Source organism: Ziziphus jujuba, chromosome 9 (assembly GCF_031755915.1).
Source record: "Ziziphus jujuba cultivar Dongzao chromosome 9, ASM3175591v1".
Classification (NCBI taxonomy): Eukaryota; Viridiplantae; Streptophyta; class Magnoliopsida; order Rosales; family Rhamnaceae; genus Ziziphus; species Ziziphus jujuba.
The window spans coordinates 17,815,814-17,833,540 of record NC_083387.1 but is presented as its reverse complement, the minus strand read 5'-3'; the positions used below and the strand labels follow the sequence as shown (position 1 = coordinate 17,833,540).

At 32.5% G+C, this 17,727-nt stretch overlaps 1 protein-coding gene across 4 annotated transcripts; it reads right to left on the bottom strand.

Moving 5' to 3' along the window:
• On the bottom strand, positions 1 to 17,044 carry LOC107427153 (probable helicase MAGATAMA 3). 4 transcript variants are annotated; one of them, XM_025077610.3, is made up of 21 exons: positions 16,894 to 17,044; positions 16,592 to 16,699; positions 16,349 to 16,502; positions 15,946 to 16,076; positions 15,418 to 15,624; positions 13,842 to 14,033; positions 13,607 to 13,642; positions 10,345 to 10,430; positions 10,109 to 10,159; positions 9,747 to 9,858; positions 9,567 to 9,678; positions 8,723 to 8,820; positions 6,794 to 6,898; positions 6,629 to 6,721; positions 4,334 to 4,387; positions 4,129 to 4,187; positions 3,950 to 4,034; positions 1,904 to 2,272; positions 1,134 to 1,256; positions 962 to 1,051; positions 1 to 399 (listed from the first exon to the last, which is right to left on the bottom strand). In XM_025077610.3, exons 2-21 carry the CDS (start codon positions 16,691 to 16,693, stop codon positions 184 to 186), a joined length of 2,475 nt encoding a protein of 824 aa, XP_024933378.1. In that variant the 5' UTR covers positions 16,694 to 16,699; positions 16,894 to 17,044; the 3' UTR covers positions 1 to 183. The 4 variants fall into 4 exon arrangements, with proteins under 4 accessions (XP_024933378.1, XP_048336848.1, XP_024933377.1 ...); XM_048480891.2 differs by having other exon boundaries at positions 9,567 to 9,672; XM_025077609.3 differs by having other exon boundaries at positions 16,809 to 16,952.
• Positions 17,045 to 17,727: the final 683 nt, after the last annotated feature.

The window sequence follows — 17,727 nt, the reverse complement described above, 5'->3', positions numbered from 1 at the left end:
TGTCAAACAAATCGACCCTTTCTTATTTTCAAGTTTCAAAAGAAACAACAGTGCGGCTCATGCGCATCAGATTTTGTTATTAATTATAGGATGTAACTGTGCATTGTATCATATAAAAATTAAATAATTTCCACTGAAAAAAAAAAAAAAAAAAAAAAGGTTAAGCCGGTTGAAAATTATGACTTAGTCCTCATCATAGCCCCCATCATCCATGTCCATGTCTCCATCTCCAAAGTCATTTTCGTCTCCATGCAATTGGTCAGCATCTCCTTGATTGTAGATGGGTGCACTGTAATCCAATTCATCACCCAGATTTGCCTCCCTCGCTGAGGACTCATCCTTCTTTTTAATGGATTTCAGATTTTCATCACTAAAGAATGCAGTGTATGGCTTCGACACCTGCGGCAAAAGGACTACTTAGTTCTTCCTTCTTTACCACCAATGATTTTCATATTCCAAATGTTAAACAAAAGTAGTTTTTTTGGTAGCAATAAGGAAAAAGTCTTTTAAGTTCTACTACCTTCGAGGCATAACGCTTTTGAATGTAAACAGAATAATGGAATTAAAAATATAAAATGTACAAGTAAAACGAACAGATTAAAAAAATTTCAATGATAAAGGATCACTTTTACCACCATAACAACATTGTAATTGAGTTAATATAAAACCAAAGACCACAACTAAGCTTCAAAAAATCAAATAAAACAATAAGCTATGAGCCTTTTCACTTGTATTACAGTCAAGAAGTGCCCCTCCAGGGCTTAAATTTTTCAATCCACACCTACTGAAATGCAGTTCATTTCCTCAGTAACTCAGACAATATTATAAGTCATTTACCTTAACAACATTGTAAGTAAAAATAAGGTGTCAAGTCTAACGAGAAAGATCATTCAACAATATAATCGATAAAACTTACTATACGCTTGAACAAATATTCTTGCACCATAACGAGAATATTCACCTTGAATAAACAATCTCTCTTCTCAGCACTTTCAACTAAGTTATTCCAGTGCTCATCACCCTTTCTCAGTGTCGATGCAGAACCCACCACCTAATGGAAATAGACAGCTTTTATCAAATATGAAACAATATAACAATGGTAAAATTTAATCTTATTACAACTAATTGAATACCAAAACAGAAGACTTTGCTCTAGTTATGCCAACATTCATTCGCCGAAAATCAGCCAAAAACCCAATGCTTCTTTTCTCACTTGCCCTAACACAAGAAAATATTGCAACATCCTTTTCACGTCCCTGTAAGAAAAGGAAACTTTTTATTCAAAAATATAAAGTCTGAGCCAAGTTGTGAACACAGAAATGGAACAGTGAACCACCACTCATAAGCAACCTATACATGATCAAGACGGAGAGTGACAGTATATAAATGTCATTCATTCTCGATAATAAGTAAGAGTGACAGTATATAAATGTCATTCATTCTCGATAATAAGTAAACACGAAATCCTAAATGTTGCAACATCCTTTTCACATCTGTGGAAGAAAAGGAAGCAAACTTTTTATTCAAAAATATGAAATCTGAGCCAAGTTGTGAATATAGAAATGAAACAGTGAACCATCACTCACAAGTTAACCTATATGTTATCAAGATGGTAAATGACAGTATATAAATGTCATTCGTTCCAGATAATAAATAAACACAAAATACATTATCAAGTTGGTGAAGAACAATATATAAATGTCATTCATTCTAGATAACAAATAAACACAAAATCCTCTCTCTCTCTCTCTCTCTCTCTCTCTCTCTCTCTCTCTCTCTCTCTCCATCTTGCAATTCTGTGCACACTGCATACTCCAGCAGGTAAATCAATATTGAAAATTTTCCAATGCCCTCTCTTTTTCAAGGCATGTAGTATTCTAACTGGGAAAGAATGACACTTTACCTGGCAACCATCCACAGTAGTAATGTCCACTACCTTCTCTGACTCCACCCCAAAAGTCTCCTTAAACCGCTCTTTCAAGAGACTTACTTGTGCACTATATGGGGATATAATTGCAAGTTGTTGACTTGATTTCAGCTCTGGATATGTACTCACCAATTTATGATACAGGAGGAAGACAAATTCAACCTCATCAATGTTTACCCAGGAACCACTTCCTAAGGGCTGGGATTCTTTTCCTTCATGCAAGTTAAAGAAGCAAAATGGCCCAAAGCATCTGTATTCATGCCAGGAACGTTTTGTCTGCTCTTCAATATTAGGACCATCTTCCAATGACTCCGCATAGAACTCTGCCGAAGGAAATCTCCTTATCTGCTTTAAGAGAAACATATTAAAACCCAGAATAATAAATATTCATACTTTTGAAATATGTAGTTCAATAACCATAGCAAAAAATGGAAGAAAGACAAAAGAAGTACTATTCAACTAATTTCTACCATATCACATACCAATTCCAATTAAGAATAACATCACACATAATTTCATACATTCTTCCATGATTCAAATGTAAGGACTACTCCATGCTAAAAAACATCATTGTAAGGACTAGATCTAGATCTTGCTTACTAGACCTGGCTCAGTCAGATCAACACAAGGCTAAATAAGCATCATTCTGATAGCAGTTTATTCCAATCTCAACTGACTTAGTTTCATATGCTCCGAAATTCTATCTGACTATAATTATATCTTTGGAAATAAATAATTCAAATTATGAATATTATCAAAATGAAAATCGAAATGTAATAAGATTTCATTTAGGTGAAACTACAATCTTTGACAGCACTATATATGAATACAATGAGATAACAATTGTTGCCAAGCAAAATTTACAATCATGTTGAGATTTTTTAAAATTTTACATAAAATAGCTATATTCATGGAAGCTATACAAAAATTATTCATTTTTTACCCAGGCATATGCATATTAAGTTGGTCAATCGATATTTAAAATACAATTTTTCTATATCAAACAAAGGATGATTTACAACATTTATTTGTAACTAGTAGTTGGATGGTCAACATTCCAGGGTTTAGGATCTTTGATAAAGTTACCACTGGGGCAAGGATATGCCTTCTTGAATTCATGACCATGTTGGATACCAGAAGTAGGCCACTAAATAAAACACCAAATCACAGTTATTAACAAAACAGTGATATTCCTAATGGGATCCCTGGTTATTCAGGAACCAAAATTAACGCACTGAATAATAATTAAAAGGAACATATATATATATAACACCTTTCAACTCTTAAGTTAAGAAAGGGCGCCCTTTAATGGTAGGTTTGGATAATCACGATAGGTACGAACAAATGTTGTTAGATTCACTTTACTCCAAGCGATGATAATGAACAATGCGAAAAAAATTAAAATAAAATAAAAGGAAAGAGATAGAGAGGAAAATAACAAGATTTTAGAATGTCCAAAATACTAACTCATTCATGAGTTTTTCTTCTATGTCGTCTTTGAATACTACAATTTTCAACATCAATTTATAACATCTTTAAATATATTTAGTACATTCTTTGTGCAGCAACTCAACAAAATAATCACACTATAAAACCAAAAAAAAAAAAAAAAAAAAACTATACAAAATCTTTTGTATGGTTATGGCAGTACCAAACTGGTTATATGCATGGGCCATTATGAGGGTCATCAGTATAGTTAATTGCTATCGCAGTCTTTTTCCTGGAAACCCCTCATATATTGTTTTACTATAAGACAGATTCTAATGCACATATTTCTCAGATTTTCACTTTAAAAAAAAAAAAAAAAAAAAAAAAAAAAACATTTTTAAGATTCTAGATATTATATATATACAGAGAGAGAAAGAGAGAGAGAGAGAGAGAGAGAGACATAACTTCATAATCAATTCCTTGCCATAACCATATACTTTCAAGGATTTACAGCATTAATCTGTATTGTTATCAACTATCATACACTAATCAAATTATCTTTTCCAAAGCATAACTAAATATTTCTTATCTAACCTCTGGATGCATACGATACTGCATCTTCAGCATAGTCACTGGATAACCTGCCTTCTGAAATCTCTCAAACAAACTCATACCATATCTACAATTAATAAAACATAAGAGAGAGTCACACTCGATGCATCAGAAGTTTCCTACAAATCAATAAAAGAACATCAGTTTCACAAGTCTTTTACCCAAATTTCTCAGCAATGGGAGAAATTACAGTAGCTGGAAGTTGAACTGGATCTCCAACCTATTAGGAAAAAGCAATTCATTGATTACAAGCTAGATTATAAATATATCTAAGTGCATGCAGTGATGCACATGTAAAACTACGAAAGAAATAAATAATAATTATAAGAAACACAATAAAGTCCTAAAATAAAATCAGAAACTTACAAGAAATACTTGTTTGCATCCATTGGCCAGTGGAACAAGAGTAGCTGGTTCCACCTGTTCAAAGCATGCATCATTCAGTGCTAACAGATTTCAATTGCAGAGGATGGAATTAACATAAAAACAAACGTATAATGCATGCCTGATTACAGCCAAAAAATTGATAGCAGCCACAAAAGTTTTCAAAATAAGAAGCTGATTCTACGCCAGTTTATAATTCAATATGTCAAAACTGTCAAGGAGACTACATTGTCAAAACTTTTGTTGATCTTCTTAAAGTTGATACCATCTACTTCAAGGACACCTAACATAAACTTTCCATTATCATTGACAGCTTTTGCTATGCTTGCTACTTTAATTCATCTTTCCTCTCCTTTGACAAAAACATGTGAACCATTTCCATGTGAAAAGATAGAATGAGACTTACCTAGTGAGGGGGAAAAAGAATATTCTATATCTAACTAGAAAAGGGAAAATATTATATAGGATATGGCTTTAAAAGTGGGTTGTACGGTAGGGGAATGGCCAATAAAATATTTAGGCATCCCACTGAGAGGGGATCTTGATAAATATGAGTATTGGGATCTGGTGGTAGTTAAAGTCAGTAAACATCTTTAAGGGTGGAAAAAAGCATATATCTCAAGCAGGGACGGACTTACTTCAAAAAAACAGTTCTCAAGTATTCCAATTCACTATCCTTCATCGCTTAGATTTAGAGCCCCTTTGAGGATTTCTGAAATGTTAGAACACTTAATGAGAGATCTTCTCTGGCAAGGTAGTAAAGAAGGTTTCAAAAAGCATTTAGTTTATTGTGAAGTGGCATCAATAGTTAAAGCTACGACAGTGTTAATTCTTTAAAGGAAATCTTATTTTTCTAGTTGAAAATATGTTGTCTAATTAAGGTTCAGACGTTTTATCTCATGTTTGAGGATTTCTCATCCTATTATCCTATGAACTATTTTTTTACTTTTTTTCCCCCCCAATAAAGACAAGTTTTCACCAAAACATAACAATACTTTAAAGATGCTATTAAGAGAAGTTCATAATACAGAATGAATAATCCCAAAACAGAATTTTTTAACTGAAGTAATTGAAACTTGTTTAGGTGAATGCTTCATCTTTTTATAGACTGACCCATTTATCATCTCAGTGGCCTTAACCCCAGTTTGTAAAATAAAACCAAGTGCTTAGAACAAAATAATATAAAACAACAGTTAATCATCATAAAATTTCATTTAAGAAAAATTTTAGTTATGGAGCACATCAAGTTGATCAGAAAATTAATTGGGATATCTTTCCATATTTATATAAACGCGCACACACACACCCATTTATCATCTCAGTGGCCTTAACCCCAGTTCGTACTTTTTTCTTTTTTTTTATGTAAATAAAACCAAGTGCTGAGAACAAAATAAAATAAAACAACAGTTAATCATCATAAAATTACATTTAAGAAAAATTTTAGTTATGGAGCACATCAAGTTGGTCAGAAAATTGATTGGGATATCTTTCCATATTTATATAAAACAAATAAATGCACACGCACAAACACCCACCCACACACACCCACACCCACACCCATACACACAAGGTTTTGGTTAACGAAAACCTGGTTAGTCAAGAAAATACACAAATATCGATAAAGACTATCAGCCCAAGAATTTTCTCTATTGAGAAAAAAAAAAAAAGATAGAAGGGAGTAAAAGAAAACTATACTGAGAAGGAATGCTCACTAGCAGTTCCAATCCCCCCTTTTCTCTATTATTTTCCTTTAATGGGGAGCCAATTCATCTTTCAGTTATAAATAGTTCAACTTTGTAAACTATTATGAATAATATTAGATACAAATAGAAAAAACTAACATGACTTTCAACCATGAATGCCAAAGTGAAAATGCATGATAGTTACATCGATTAGCCACTGGTCTGTATTTTTCAAGACCTAATATCCTAGCTAACCTTCTATCATGTTGCTAATTGACATAAAGACAGGATAACAAAGGAGGAGAAGAATATGAGTCAGCAGTCAGCAGTTTATCACAGAAAACATAGAGGTTTATATATAGAAGAAAAAAAGGGAAAGGCCAAAACAGTTCCATAAAATTTTTATAATCAGAACATCAAGTTTTGAACAAATCATCTTTCGGTATGTTGTGGTTTTCTGTAGTCCAACTGATGCAGAAGCTTGTTAATCTCCACAACATATCCTATACATGGGACAACATCATGCATGCTAACTGCTTTCCATTAGAACATTGAAGGTCAATACAAACAAAAAATAAAAGTCATAGCCACTTACAGCTTGGCCGGCTTCATCTATTATAACAACATCAAAACCACGATTCCACTTACTGAAAAGAGTTGAACCACTGAAGCTAAGGGTGGAAAAGACCTGCCAAACATACATAATCAAAGAAAATCATACCTCTTAAATTATTATCAACACAAAGTAGAAGTCACTTACAATCACAGCCTGCTCCAGAATTGCAGCACGAATACTGTCCTTATCACTTCCTGCAGCTCTAAATCTGTCTTTATCAGCCTCCATGCTTTCATGCTTTTGCTTTACCTACATAGGACAACTCTTGTATGAAGTTTAAGTAATATTAAAAACAACTAAGACATCATTCAGATAGGAAATACGAACATTTTAATGATAGAAATTTATAGTGCCAAGCAAGAACGAAAATATAGATGTCACTGGAACCTAAGTTTCCAGGTTGCAATTGTAGATCACCTATCCAATTTTGTATGTCGACTAATGAAAATAATATACGGTTTAAAATTCCTTCTTTGTTAAGCTAAGTCAAGTACTTAATTCATTTAGATTCATCGGGTGTCAATCAAATCTCTCAATAATCGTAAAGCAGACAAAGCAGGTCCCATCATCCTAATTATCTACATGGATGATATTATAGTATCTAGCAATTTTAAATGGAATTGATGTAAAAGAGTAAATTGAAAGGGAAGTCATAAACTATAAATCTGTGACAAAATTCCATACGTCATGGGGAAGTTTCTTCTGGGTAAAAAGGGATTGTTCTGCTTCTATCTCAAAGAAAGTATGTGCAGGACTTATTATTCAAAACAAGCATTTAAATCTAAACCTTCAGATACTCCTATGGAACCTAATTTAAACCTAGATTACTCAAACAAGAAGAGATCAAGGACAAAAAAGACTTAAAATTTTAGTGGGTTAACTTCTAAACCTTCAGATACTCCTATGGAACCTAATTTAGACCTAGATTACTCAAACAAGAAGAGATCAAGGACAAAAAAGACTTAAAATTTTAGTGGGTTAACTTATATATCTTACAACATCCATAGCAGACATTACTTCTGTTGTGGAAGCCATCAGCCAGTTCATGGAAAATCTGAATTAGCACGTTTGAACACGATTTCTATGATCATTAAGTATCTTAAAGATACATCTGGAACTAGATACCCATACTAAAAATGCTAATATCTGCATATCACTAGTTACTCTTATGCAGACTGGGCAGGTTCCTCATCAGATAGAAGATCTTCCAACGGCTATTGTACCGTCATGGGAGCAAATTTATTAATTGAAGTAGTAAAAAAATAATCTTGTGGTCACATCCAAGGAAGAAGCAGAGCATCAAGCAATGGCCCATACACCTTGCAAACTAATGGGGATAAAGAATCTAACAGAATTAGGGATTAAGGTCAAAAAATCAGGCTTCCACCACCAATATTCCTAGCAATCCTGTGTTTCACGAGCATACTAAAAAATACAGAGATGGAGTAATTTTTAATCTGTAAAATGGTATTGAAGGGTGAAGTTGTCACTCCTTATGTAAGCCTATCCAGAAATTTGTTTATGCTGTTTTGTATCTTCATTTTTTTGTACGTAATTTTTAACCTAGGCTTATTAGTATAGAGATATAAGAATGTTCAAAGAATGATAAACATAAATCAAGTGCTCTATTCTCCTCTATCTTTAACAAAATCTAAACTAGAGATACACAAATTTCTCTCAGAAGCAAAAGAAACATTAAACATATAACTAATAATTAGCACCAAACTAATTATTGAAGATGTCTGATTAGATTATTAATGTATTTCATTTTCAAGAACAAAAGTGAGGGGAAAAACATTAAAGAGAGATGGTAATGTAAGCTACATCAACTCAATTGCAAGATCATTCAAAAGTTCCAGTGGCCTCTTGGTGTTTTTCCACCTGCATTTTTGTGGTTACACCATTTTTTATCTTTTAGAGCCCAAGTAATTTATATGAAAATTTAACATTCTTCTTTTTTATTGTTTTGCCCTGTACATATTCTATGAGAAAAAAGTTTAAGTACCAACAGTAAAATATGATAATAGCCATAAAGTGAAGCTCAGTAAACTTCGTTAACACCCACATACGCACCAGATTATCCATGGAGACTGCACGAACGGAATGATGTGGCTTAAGACCAATGCGTACAATTTTAGGATTATATGAACGACTATTTTCATCATGTACACCTGAGGATAACCAAGAAAATATATTCAATAAAGCCAATTAGCACCAAATGTCCATTTGTACTTTTGAAAAAGATTCATGAACCAAAGAAGAAACTTTCTAATAAAAACACCTATCAAAAATAAAAATAAAAAAAAAATAAAAAATAAATAAAAAAAACTTTCTAATAAACACAAAAAACTATTTATTGCCCATAATTTGATACATCAGGACTACAAAAAAGCTATATCAGTAAGCCTTTCATTCAACATGATTTGATAATGAAATTAATTAAACTCAAGGCAGCAGATTAATTTAAATTTAAACATAAAACATGGACAGAAATTAGACTTACAATTCAAACTTGAAGGAATTTATCAAGCTTAAATTGCAAGTCTATTTGTGTTTGAAACTAGATTCCAAATTAGAGAATTTGATTTCTATATGTATATATACTTTTTCCCCCATATGATGAGTATATATGATAAGTTTGGTCCGCATGCATTTTTCCCTTTCATTATAACTATAAATGTAGCAGGCATATTTATTTGTAAATGACCTGAATCCGTGTTCGTTCGGATTTCCAAACAAAGTGGATCCATTTGGCTGGGTTCATTTATTATCTCTCAACTTATAACTCTTGCATTATGGCAGGTATGAAAACAAATCAATATACAACGAAAGAGATCTGCTTTTCAAAGTGTATCATGGAACTAAAGCATGCCAATTTATTTGAAGAGCAAATTCATGTATGAGAAGAGAAACAAACCATTATTTAGAACACGCAATACAATCTCATCTAGTGCAGAGTTCGATGGGGCACATACAAGAACACGCACACGATATTTACGGCTCGAATTAACTGCTTCTGGTTTCTGCATCTTACATAGAAGTTAGGAAATAAGATATCTCAAATCACAAATAAGATAAAGTTAAGAATTAAACTTACCAATTCATTTCCAGTGGTTGGGAAAAAACCATCATCACCATCAACGGGCATTACATCATCTCTAGGATTACTACCGCTGAGCCAAGGTGCTGCTCGTCCCCAATGATTGATTCTGCAATTACATACAGACAACACAACACAAACGTTACAATTTCAACAAAAGGACTACACTCCTGCTGTGATGTTGAGGGTTTGATCCTCAAAAAAATAATCCAATAATTAGTTTTGTGTCTTTCTAGGTATTGGTAATGAAAAGAAACAACAACTAAAGCCATTCAATCATCAAGAAGGGGAAAAGAAGGAAATGAAGAAAGAAAGAAAGAAAGAAAGGGAAAAAGTAAAAAAAGTTAATAACCACATACTTTTCCTTAAACGACAAGTCTGGCCCGTGCTTTACGTTGAGTGAGCCACCCCTACAAATGAAGCATACAATAAATGAACCAAACTGATAGAACATCAGGTAAAAATGTAGATGTGTAACATATCCAATTCCTCACCTCTTATGGTCACAGCAGACAAGGTTAACCTAGAAACAGCAGCTTACACACTTGACTAGGATTACGTTACAAAAACGAAACAAAAAGGGCTTATTTTTTACCTGGAGTGTACTCTTGCTGGAGTTGCATGCAAAATGGAACTGAGAATTCCAAGGATCGTTTGTGTCTTTCCTGTTCCTGGAGGACCCTGGAAACACAAGTTCAGCATCAACATACTAATATACATGAAATATAACTTTCATAAATAAAAGGTTCTCAAGATATGTTACAAAATAAAGAAAACTGTTCTAGTTAAAAAATAGATTTTATATTAATTTTCATTCAAATCATTTATAATTTCTACATATTCTTTATTCATTTAAAAGAATATAAATATAAAAAATGAGCACCAAGGTGTGCACAAGTGCACTGTTCAAAAAAAGTGAATAAACAATAAAATCCAATGGAGAAAAACATGGACATTCTTTATTGTTAATGCACAAGGAACAGGAGAGATTATCTTTAACCTCCATAACGGAATCCTAAAACCCATGGAAGAACAACTTATACAGTTCATACATACACTAAAATACCCAGAGCATTACCTTCTATGCTTTGTGCAGACACACAAAGCATTAGATATAAAACAGGGAATTACACGAATACCAACCAGACATAGACACAGACCATTAGGTGTAAAATAAAAAATTACCTATTTGAGGTCTCTCATCCTCTTAAATAATTACAACGTTTTCTCTAACAAATAAGGCAATGTTTCCTATCAGAAAGAAATAGAGAGAGAGAGAGAGAGAGAGAGATCACACCAATAAGATGTTTATATACACAACTATTATAACACAGCCTCAAGCTAAAGTATATACATCTGGCAATGCTATCTTGGAACTAAATTTACTAAACAGTGCCTCGCTTAATGCTTTGGTGAAGACAGTTCCAATATGATATTTTCATTTAACATGGGGAGTTTACAAGTTCTTGCTCATAACCATCTCCCCAGTAAAATGACATCATTTATGAAACCTACAATCACTAGCAATACGAATAGAAACCTAATTAACGCAATAAGATATAATTGGTCTATCAAGATTCTCAATGTTCTTTTAGAGGATTCTGCATGCAAAAAAATTCCCATGCAGTTTGATCCATTGTTCTGTATTCCGCCTCTGTGCTGGATCTTTGCGCAATACTATGGTTTTCTTCTTCCCCATGTCACTAGGTTTCTAGAAAATACTTTTACAGCCAATAGAAATGCATTATTCACATCCGACTGATAAAGATTCCAATTGAATGTAAGCCACCTATATAAAGCATGAGACTACATTAAACTCAGAAACTAGGGAAAAGTTTCAAATCAGTCGATGCAAAGGTTCAAGTATGGTATTTAGCAACTATGCTGGCTTTGTGATGCTCAACGGTATCATTCAGAAGATAATTTAAGGCATAGTCCAAGTGACACTGACTACAGTTTTTCATTCAAGTAAGGACGTTAGTTCAAAAAAAAATAAAAATAAAAATAAAAGAAAAGAAAGGAAGTTATTTCCTGGGTTTCATGACAAATCGAGGCATTCATCTCTTCATAACTTGTTTCCACTTGAGATGGCTTGACTTCCTGACAAGTTATAGGAATAGACACACAAGAGAGGACACAAAAAATGCACGATAGCACATATAAAGTTTGCAAAGGCAAAATAGAAGCAAGAGAATACTGCATACGGGTAAGCCTGCCGTTGGAAAGTGCAATAGTTTGGAGCAAAGTATCCGGAGCAACTTGTGCGGCGGGAAGAGGATCAACCACAGAAGAATCCAAATGGATGGAGACTGGTTTAGTTGGGAAGTCAACCTAGCTATATATCAAGCTAACACAAACACAACCAACATCCTCCCTCACATGTAGACCCATCCAAAAAGGAGATAATATATGATCATAAATAGAGGTAGCAAGATTTAGACATAATATTAGACAGACACAAAGGCTTGGAACAATAAATGACTGCATCTAAAGGCTATTTATATGAAGGAACTCATCTTTATGAGATAGCTTCTAGAAATCCATGAAATTTATAGACAAAAACTCCATCCGTTCTTAAGCTAGGGAAGATTATGAGTCACAAAAGAGTTGAAACAAAATTAAACGAAATGAAAGAACCACCTTCCCTTCAAGAAAATCAAACACTTAGAAACATATTCAGTTTCAATTAAGGAAAGAAACATATTCAGTTTCAATTAAGGAAACATAATTTTTTTCAGAAGAGAACTGTCCTTATGCTATAAGGGGTGTGATAAAATATTTTAATAACATAGTACTACACTAATAATCAAACAAAATGGAAAAGAGAAAAAGAAGACCCCCTGAAACTACATAAAATTCCTAAAACTAATATCTTCACAATATGTAGGAAGTATTGGACATGAAAATGGAAAAAAATACAACTTGGAAGCATGGAATGTTTAATGTGGACGTTATACGGTTATATATTTATGCATTAGAGATGTTAACTTTCTTCACGTGTACATCTTATTTTTCTCCTTAAAAAGAACTTAGAATTTCTCTCGATAAGCTAAAATGATATACTGTATTACTCTGAAATTAGACTGCTACATATATTGTTAATAACCCTGAATTTAATAAGAGAACCAAACACATTGAAAATCAGACTCCCTATAATTCAAGTTAGAAGAATAAATTGGAAATATACTTATTATGGCTTTGAGCAAATGGTTTTCATCATTTTAAGTTCCAAGATGAGTCTACTAAACGGATGTTCTTAGCTTGATAAAAAGTATTATAACTGTTTACTTTATTTCTACATACAAAGGGTATTTTTGTAATTTTATTAAAACCTAACTGCATGGTTTCTTTATTCTCCTTTATTCCTCCAATATTTTCTTTCTATGCAATATCAATACTAAGTGAGTGTTTACTTCATTAATATTAGGTTGAATGGATGGTGAGATTTGGGTATTAAGCTTTCTAGGAGAGCATACTTTCTTTGATATCTCTCTTTGCTGTGTCCTTTTTTTCTATAACCTTTTCTTAAGATCATTGAAAGGCCTGAAACTGATAACAAAAATGACCCACACTGCTAAATTCCATATAATCATACAAATCAATCTCAATTATAAACTGATATGATATCAGCTTTTAGCATTGCGTAAAAAGCTCCACATATAATCTTTAATGATATAACTGAAACTTAGGTGCGTCTAAGCATCATAGGCAATGAGAATGTAATATGAAAACTGAAACAGATTGCCATGAAAAATTTGACATTTAAAAAATAAAAAATTAAAGGAAATAGAGAAAGAAAGGGGAAAAAAAAATGTTGCAATATGGATCTAAAAGAAATTCTGAGGAATAAGAAAAACCTGTATCAGAACAAAGGGTTTACGCGATAAACCAGCCTGCAGCACAAAATAAAATTACTTTCATTAAAATAAAATGAGAAAATCCTAGAAGAAATTAATTAATCCTGTGACATACATAAAGCCTCATAGTCTACACCCATTAAGAGAGTCAGAGGTAGATAAAGCAATATAATATAATCATGGGAATAGTGAAATCTTATCATAGCATATATTAAATAATTTTAGTACTACCTACCTGTATGGCTTCCCATTGAGATTCATTGAGATTGTCTTTTATATATTCCTCCAGATGTCTAGAAATTTTCCAGGCCTGGATTTCTGGATCAAAATTGTTTTGAGCAGCTGTAATTATCAAATCCTTAAAAGGAAGAGTACCAATTGATCGTAGAGCTGTATATTCACGAGTGATAGTTGATAAGCTGCAAATCTGCATTATATGGTGCATCATTGTTAGGCATAAAAATTCCATGTTTTATGCTATTCTAGTTTGCTTATTACTTGATAAATATATGCTTAAAAGTGTGTGTAGAAATAACTCAATTCTTATGATTTTTTATTTCTAAGAAAAGATTTAAGAAATATAGAATTTCAATTCAAAAATATATCGGGGCCTAAATTCTAAAAAATTCATAGGTTATTTGAAGCCTAAAAGAGAATAAAGGAAGCTGCTGTTTTGTTTCAACATTCTAGTATTATAGAGAAGTGACGACAATACAAGAGGAAGCACCAAGAAGCTTCCTAAACTGATTAATATCTCTGGAAGCCTAAATTAGAGAAAGGAAAGTTATTTTCTGTGGTGAATAATTAGACAAGTAGCAGCAAGTATGAGAAAAGAAAAGTTTATGGGTTTCTAAGCTACGCAGCTGGCAGCATTGAAGGTTAAGGAAAAGGAAAGTGGAAGGCACATGCACTCTTTGATTTAAGGGAACTAAAAGGCAACATTTCCTTAAATGCTATCTGTTCCCTAGCTTATATATACAGATGCGGCAGCTGCTAAGGGGATTCACACCCAAAAATTCTGGCAACACCAGCACATAAGCCTAGAGAAAGTTGAGAGCCAAATTGAGGGTCTCTAGCATAGAAAGAAGCAGCAACAAGGAGAGGACAGCAGCTAGTTTCCAGCAGCCACTGTTCTTCTAAAAACATTTCTACTTTGTTTTTGATCTTTAGTTTTGTTAACATGGAGCTTAGTTTTGATGAATTTATGGTGTTTTTCTTTACAGTTATGTACTAACTTCGTAAGTAGGGTTATGATGTAGCCCTAGGTATGAAGGTTTAATTGCTTTGATTTGGATCCTATCTGGTTATTTATTTAATGTTAAGAATTCATTATTGCACTAAATGCTTGAATTTCTAGCTAACTCATGCATGTTCTCAAATACAATTATGAGCCTGAAAGGATTTATGATATTGGATCTATAATGAATTCCACATTAGTGATTGAAAGATGAATTCTCATATAGTTTAAATCATGATTGAAAGATATGGTTTGCTACATGTGAATGTGATCAATTGTGTGTGAAAGCAACTTTTGATTATTCTAAGATGAAGTATGATTAACATAGTGAATGACTAAATAGGTTTCCAAGCAAATAGGACCAAATTGGACTAGCTAGTCTTTAATCAAATAGTCAACTGCTTGAAAATATTAGGAATCACCAGATCATTCAGGTACAGAATGTTATGTCTGCATCAGTTAGATAACCATGTTGTTCAGACCACCAGACCTCCAACAATAATAATCCTGAATGCAACAAATAACAAAAAAGAAAAATCTAGATGCACAAAATCTCTATTAAAAGAAAGGTTACCTTTAAACTGTTAAAGAATCTGTCTGCATCATTAGTAGAAGTAATCATCGACCGCATATTCAACAGCCTTGAACATGAATCAATGCCATTTGTTTTCATATGTGTAACTTCTCCAGCCAAATACATTCTAAGTATAATTCGATTATTCTGGCAACTTTCCACCAAAGCAAATGCATATGTTGTTGGCAGTTTTGTACCCACTTGAAACTGAAACATGCAATGCCCTATATTATCAGGAGTAACCCAAGCAACACAAGATGAATTATTTTGATATTATCAGGTTGCTTTAATCAGAGGAAATGGGGAGAAAAGAGTAAAACTATGGAACTTTTTAGAAACCACCCCCTCAATGCCCTCCTAACCCCTAAATAAATAAAAAATAATTAAAAGCAATTCCCAGAGATTGCACACTCTGCTCTTTTCAAATATTTACATCATATATAAAATACCATGATATATACAATTAATACTAAAACCAGAGGAGCCAAAAAGACAGAATTTTAAAGGCAACCAGTTGAGCTTGCTCACCTTGACTTTTGAAAGAAGCAAAAGATCATTTTGCGATATTGATTCCTCGTCATGTGCATAGTTTACAGTTACTAAATGAAACCCATCAACCTCATTGCATTCCACTACCACTCTGCTCTCCCATTCTGCAACTGAAATGCCCCACACAAAATTATTATGTTAGACAAACTCATATTCAAGAAAGTTGATTTTATGGTCATGATCACAATTCCAGAACACACTACATACTCATCATTATTATCAGTTCTGTCATGAAAATGTTGAAATGAAAATAAAATCAAATACATCTACCCCAATTTGCCAAAAGCTATAACCAGCAATAAGCTACAACATAAAATTGAGTGATGAAAAAACTTTCTGAAAACAAAACAGGAAAGGAATGAGGAAAAGAGGGAAACCAAACCTTCTTCTTCATCTTTTTTCTGAGCAATTTGGGCTTTAACTTCTTCGAAAATAAGAGGCTCAAAAGTAGAAATATAATCATCAATGTCTTTGTAGGTAGTCTTCACCTTCTTCAGCCCCAAACCACCTCCTTCTTCTATATCACCCTTCCTCTTCTGCATCCCAATATCAACAAAAAATAAATAAATAAATAAACTGTTAATTATACATGTTTATGGTAAAAATAGAGTGGAAGGGTGATTACATTGGCTTCTTTGAGAAGATGGAAGTAGTCCCAACTGAGAACTATCTTGTAGAAATGGGCTAGCGAAGCTTCTTCTTGAGGTTTGCCCTTATCCACAGCCATAGAGAGCTATAGAGAGAGAGAGAGAGAGAGAGAGAGAGAGAGAGAGAGTGTTACCATTACCAAAGCAATTTCATTCCCGTAAAAGAAAATTAAGAACACGAAAACAAGAGCAAACCAGTAAAAGGATAGCTGATTCCTTTCTAACTCCAAACTTATTGAATTTGTATGATCCCACAAACAAACAAGCTAATTGAACTGACCTTTGTTTCTCCGACGAACGTCGGCTTGGAGCAACTAGCCGTGCACCAGGACGAAGAAGAAGCCTAACCCTAAATGTCCATTAATGAAACGATGCGTTTTGAGGAAGGGAGAAAAAATTTTAGCCAATAAAAATTAGATAGCACTTTTTGTAATTTTTTAAACCTTATATCCAATGGTTATTGTCTGGATGAAAATCCGAAGATTAAATAGATCAAATTTTTTCAGTTCAATTTAGCTTCTTCTTTTTTTTTTTTTTTTTTTACCTATAATTCATTTAGTGTATATAATTTTTTATTATTTATTATAATTAAGATATTTTTATATTATTGAATAATTTAATGTACGTCAGCTTTAGCTTTCTTATAGCAAGAACTTTTGTTTTGTGTAAAATGTAATTATATATATTGTAAAAAAGCTGGTTTCTCTACTTTGTTTGTGGTTTGTTATTTTCCTCCTCCCTCTGTATATAAAAAGATGAACTTTAAATATTAATATACTTTATGCTTATCTTTTACGAATATCCTATCTGTTACAAAATATAAAATGCTTTTATTGATCCGTTGTTATTTCCGCTTCCAGTTTAGATGATAATAAAATAAAATAATTTTAATTACACAAGCTTTAGTAAATTATATATTTCATAAATATATTAAGTTGAATATATTAAAAAATATATAATATATTTAGTTGAAACTTTTTGACAAATTATAATACATTTACTAAAATAATATGACAAATTATAATTTGATTAAAAAAATTTATCTCATTAAAATCACCACATATTTTTTTTTTCAAATTAATTTATCACTTAGTTTAAATAAAATTAATTAAAT

Excerpts from the sequence above, each read along its gene's own strand:
- LOC107427153 (XM_025077610.3), bottom strand. The coding sequence starts at position 16,693 with ATGGCTGTGGATAAGGGCAAACCTCAAGAAGAAGCTTCGCTAGCCCAT. Across the intron at positions 14,034-15,417 it reads GATTCTTTAACAGTTTAAAG|ATTTGCAGCTTATCAACTAT; the intron begins GTAACCTTTCTT and ends CATATAATGCAG. Across the intron at positions 4,035-4,128 it reads CCCATTGCTGAGAAATTTGG|ATATGGTATGAGTTTGTTTG; the intron begins GTAAAAGACTTG and ends TATTAATTGTAG.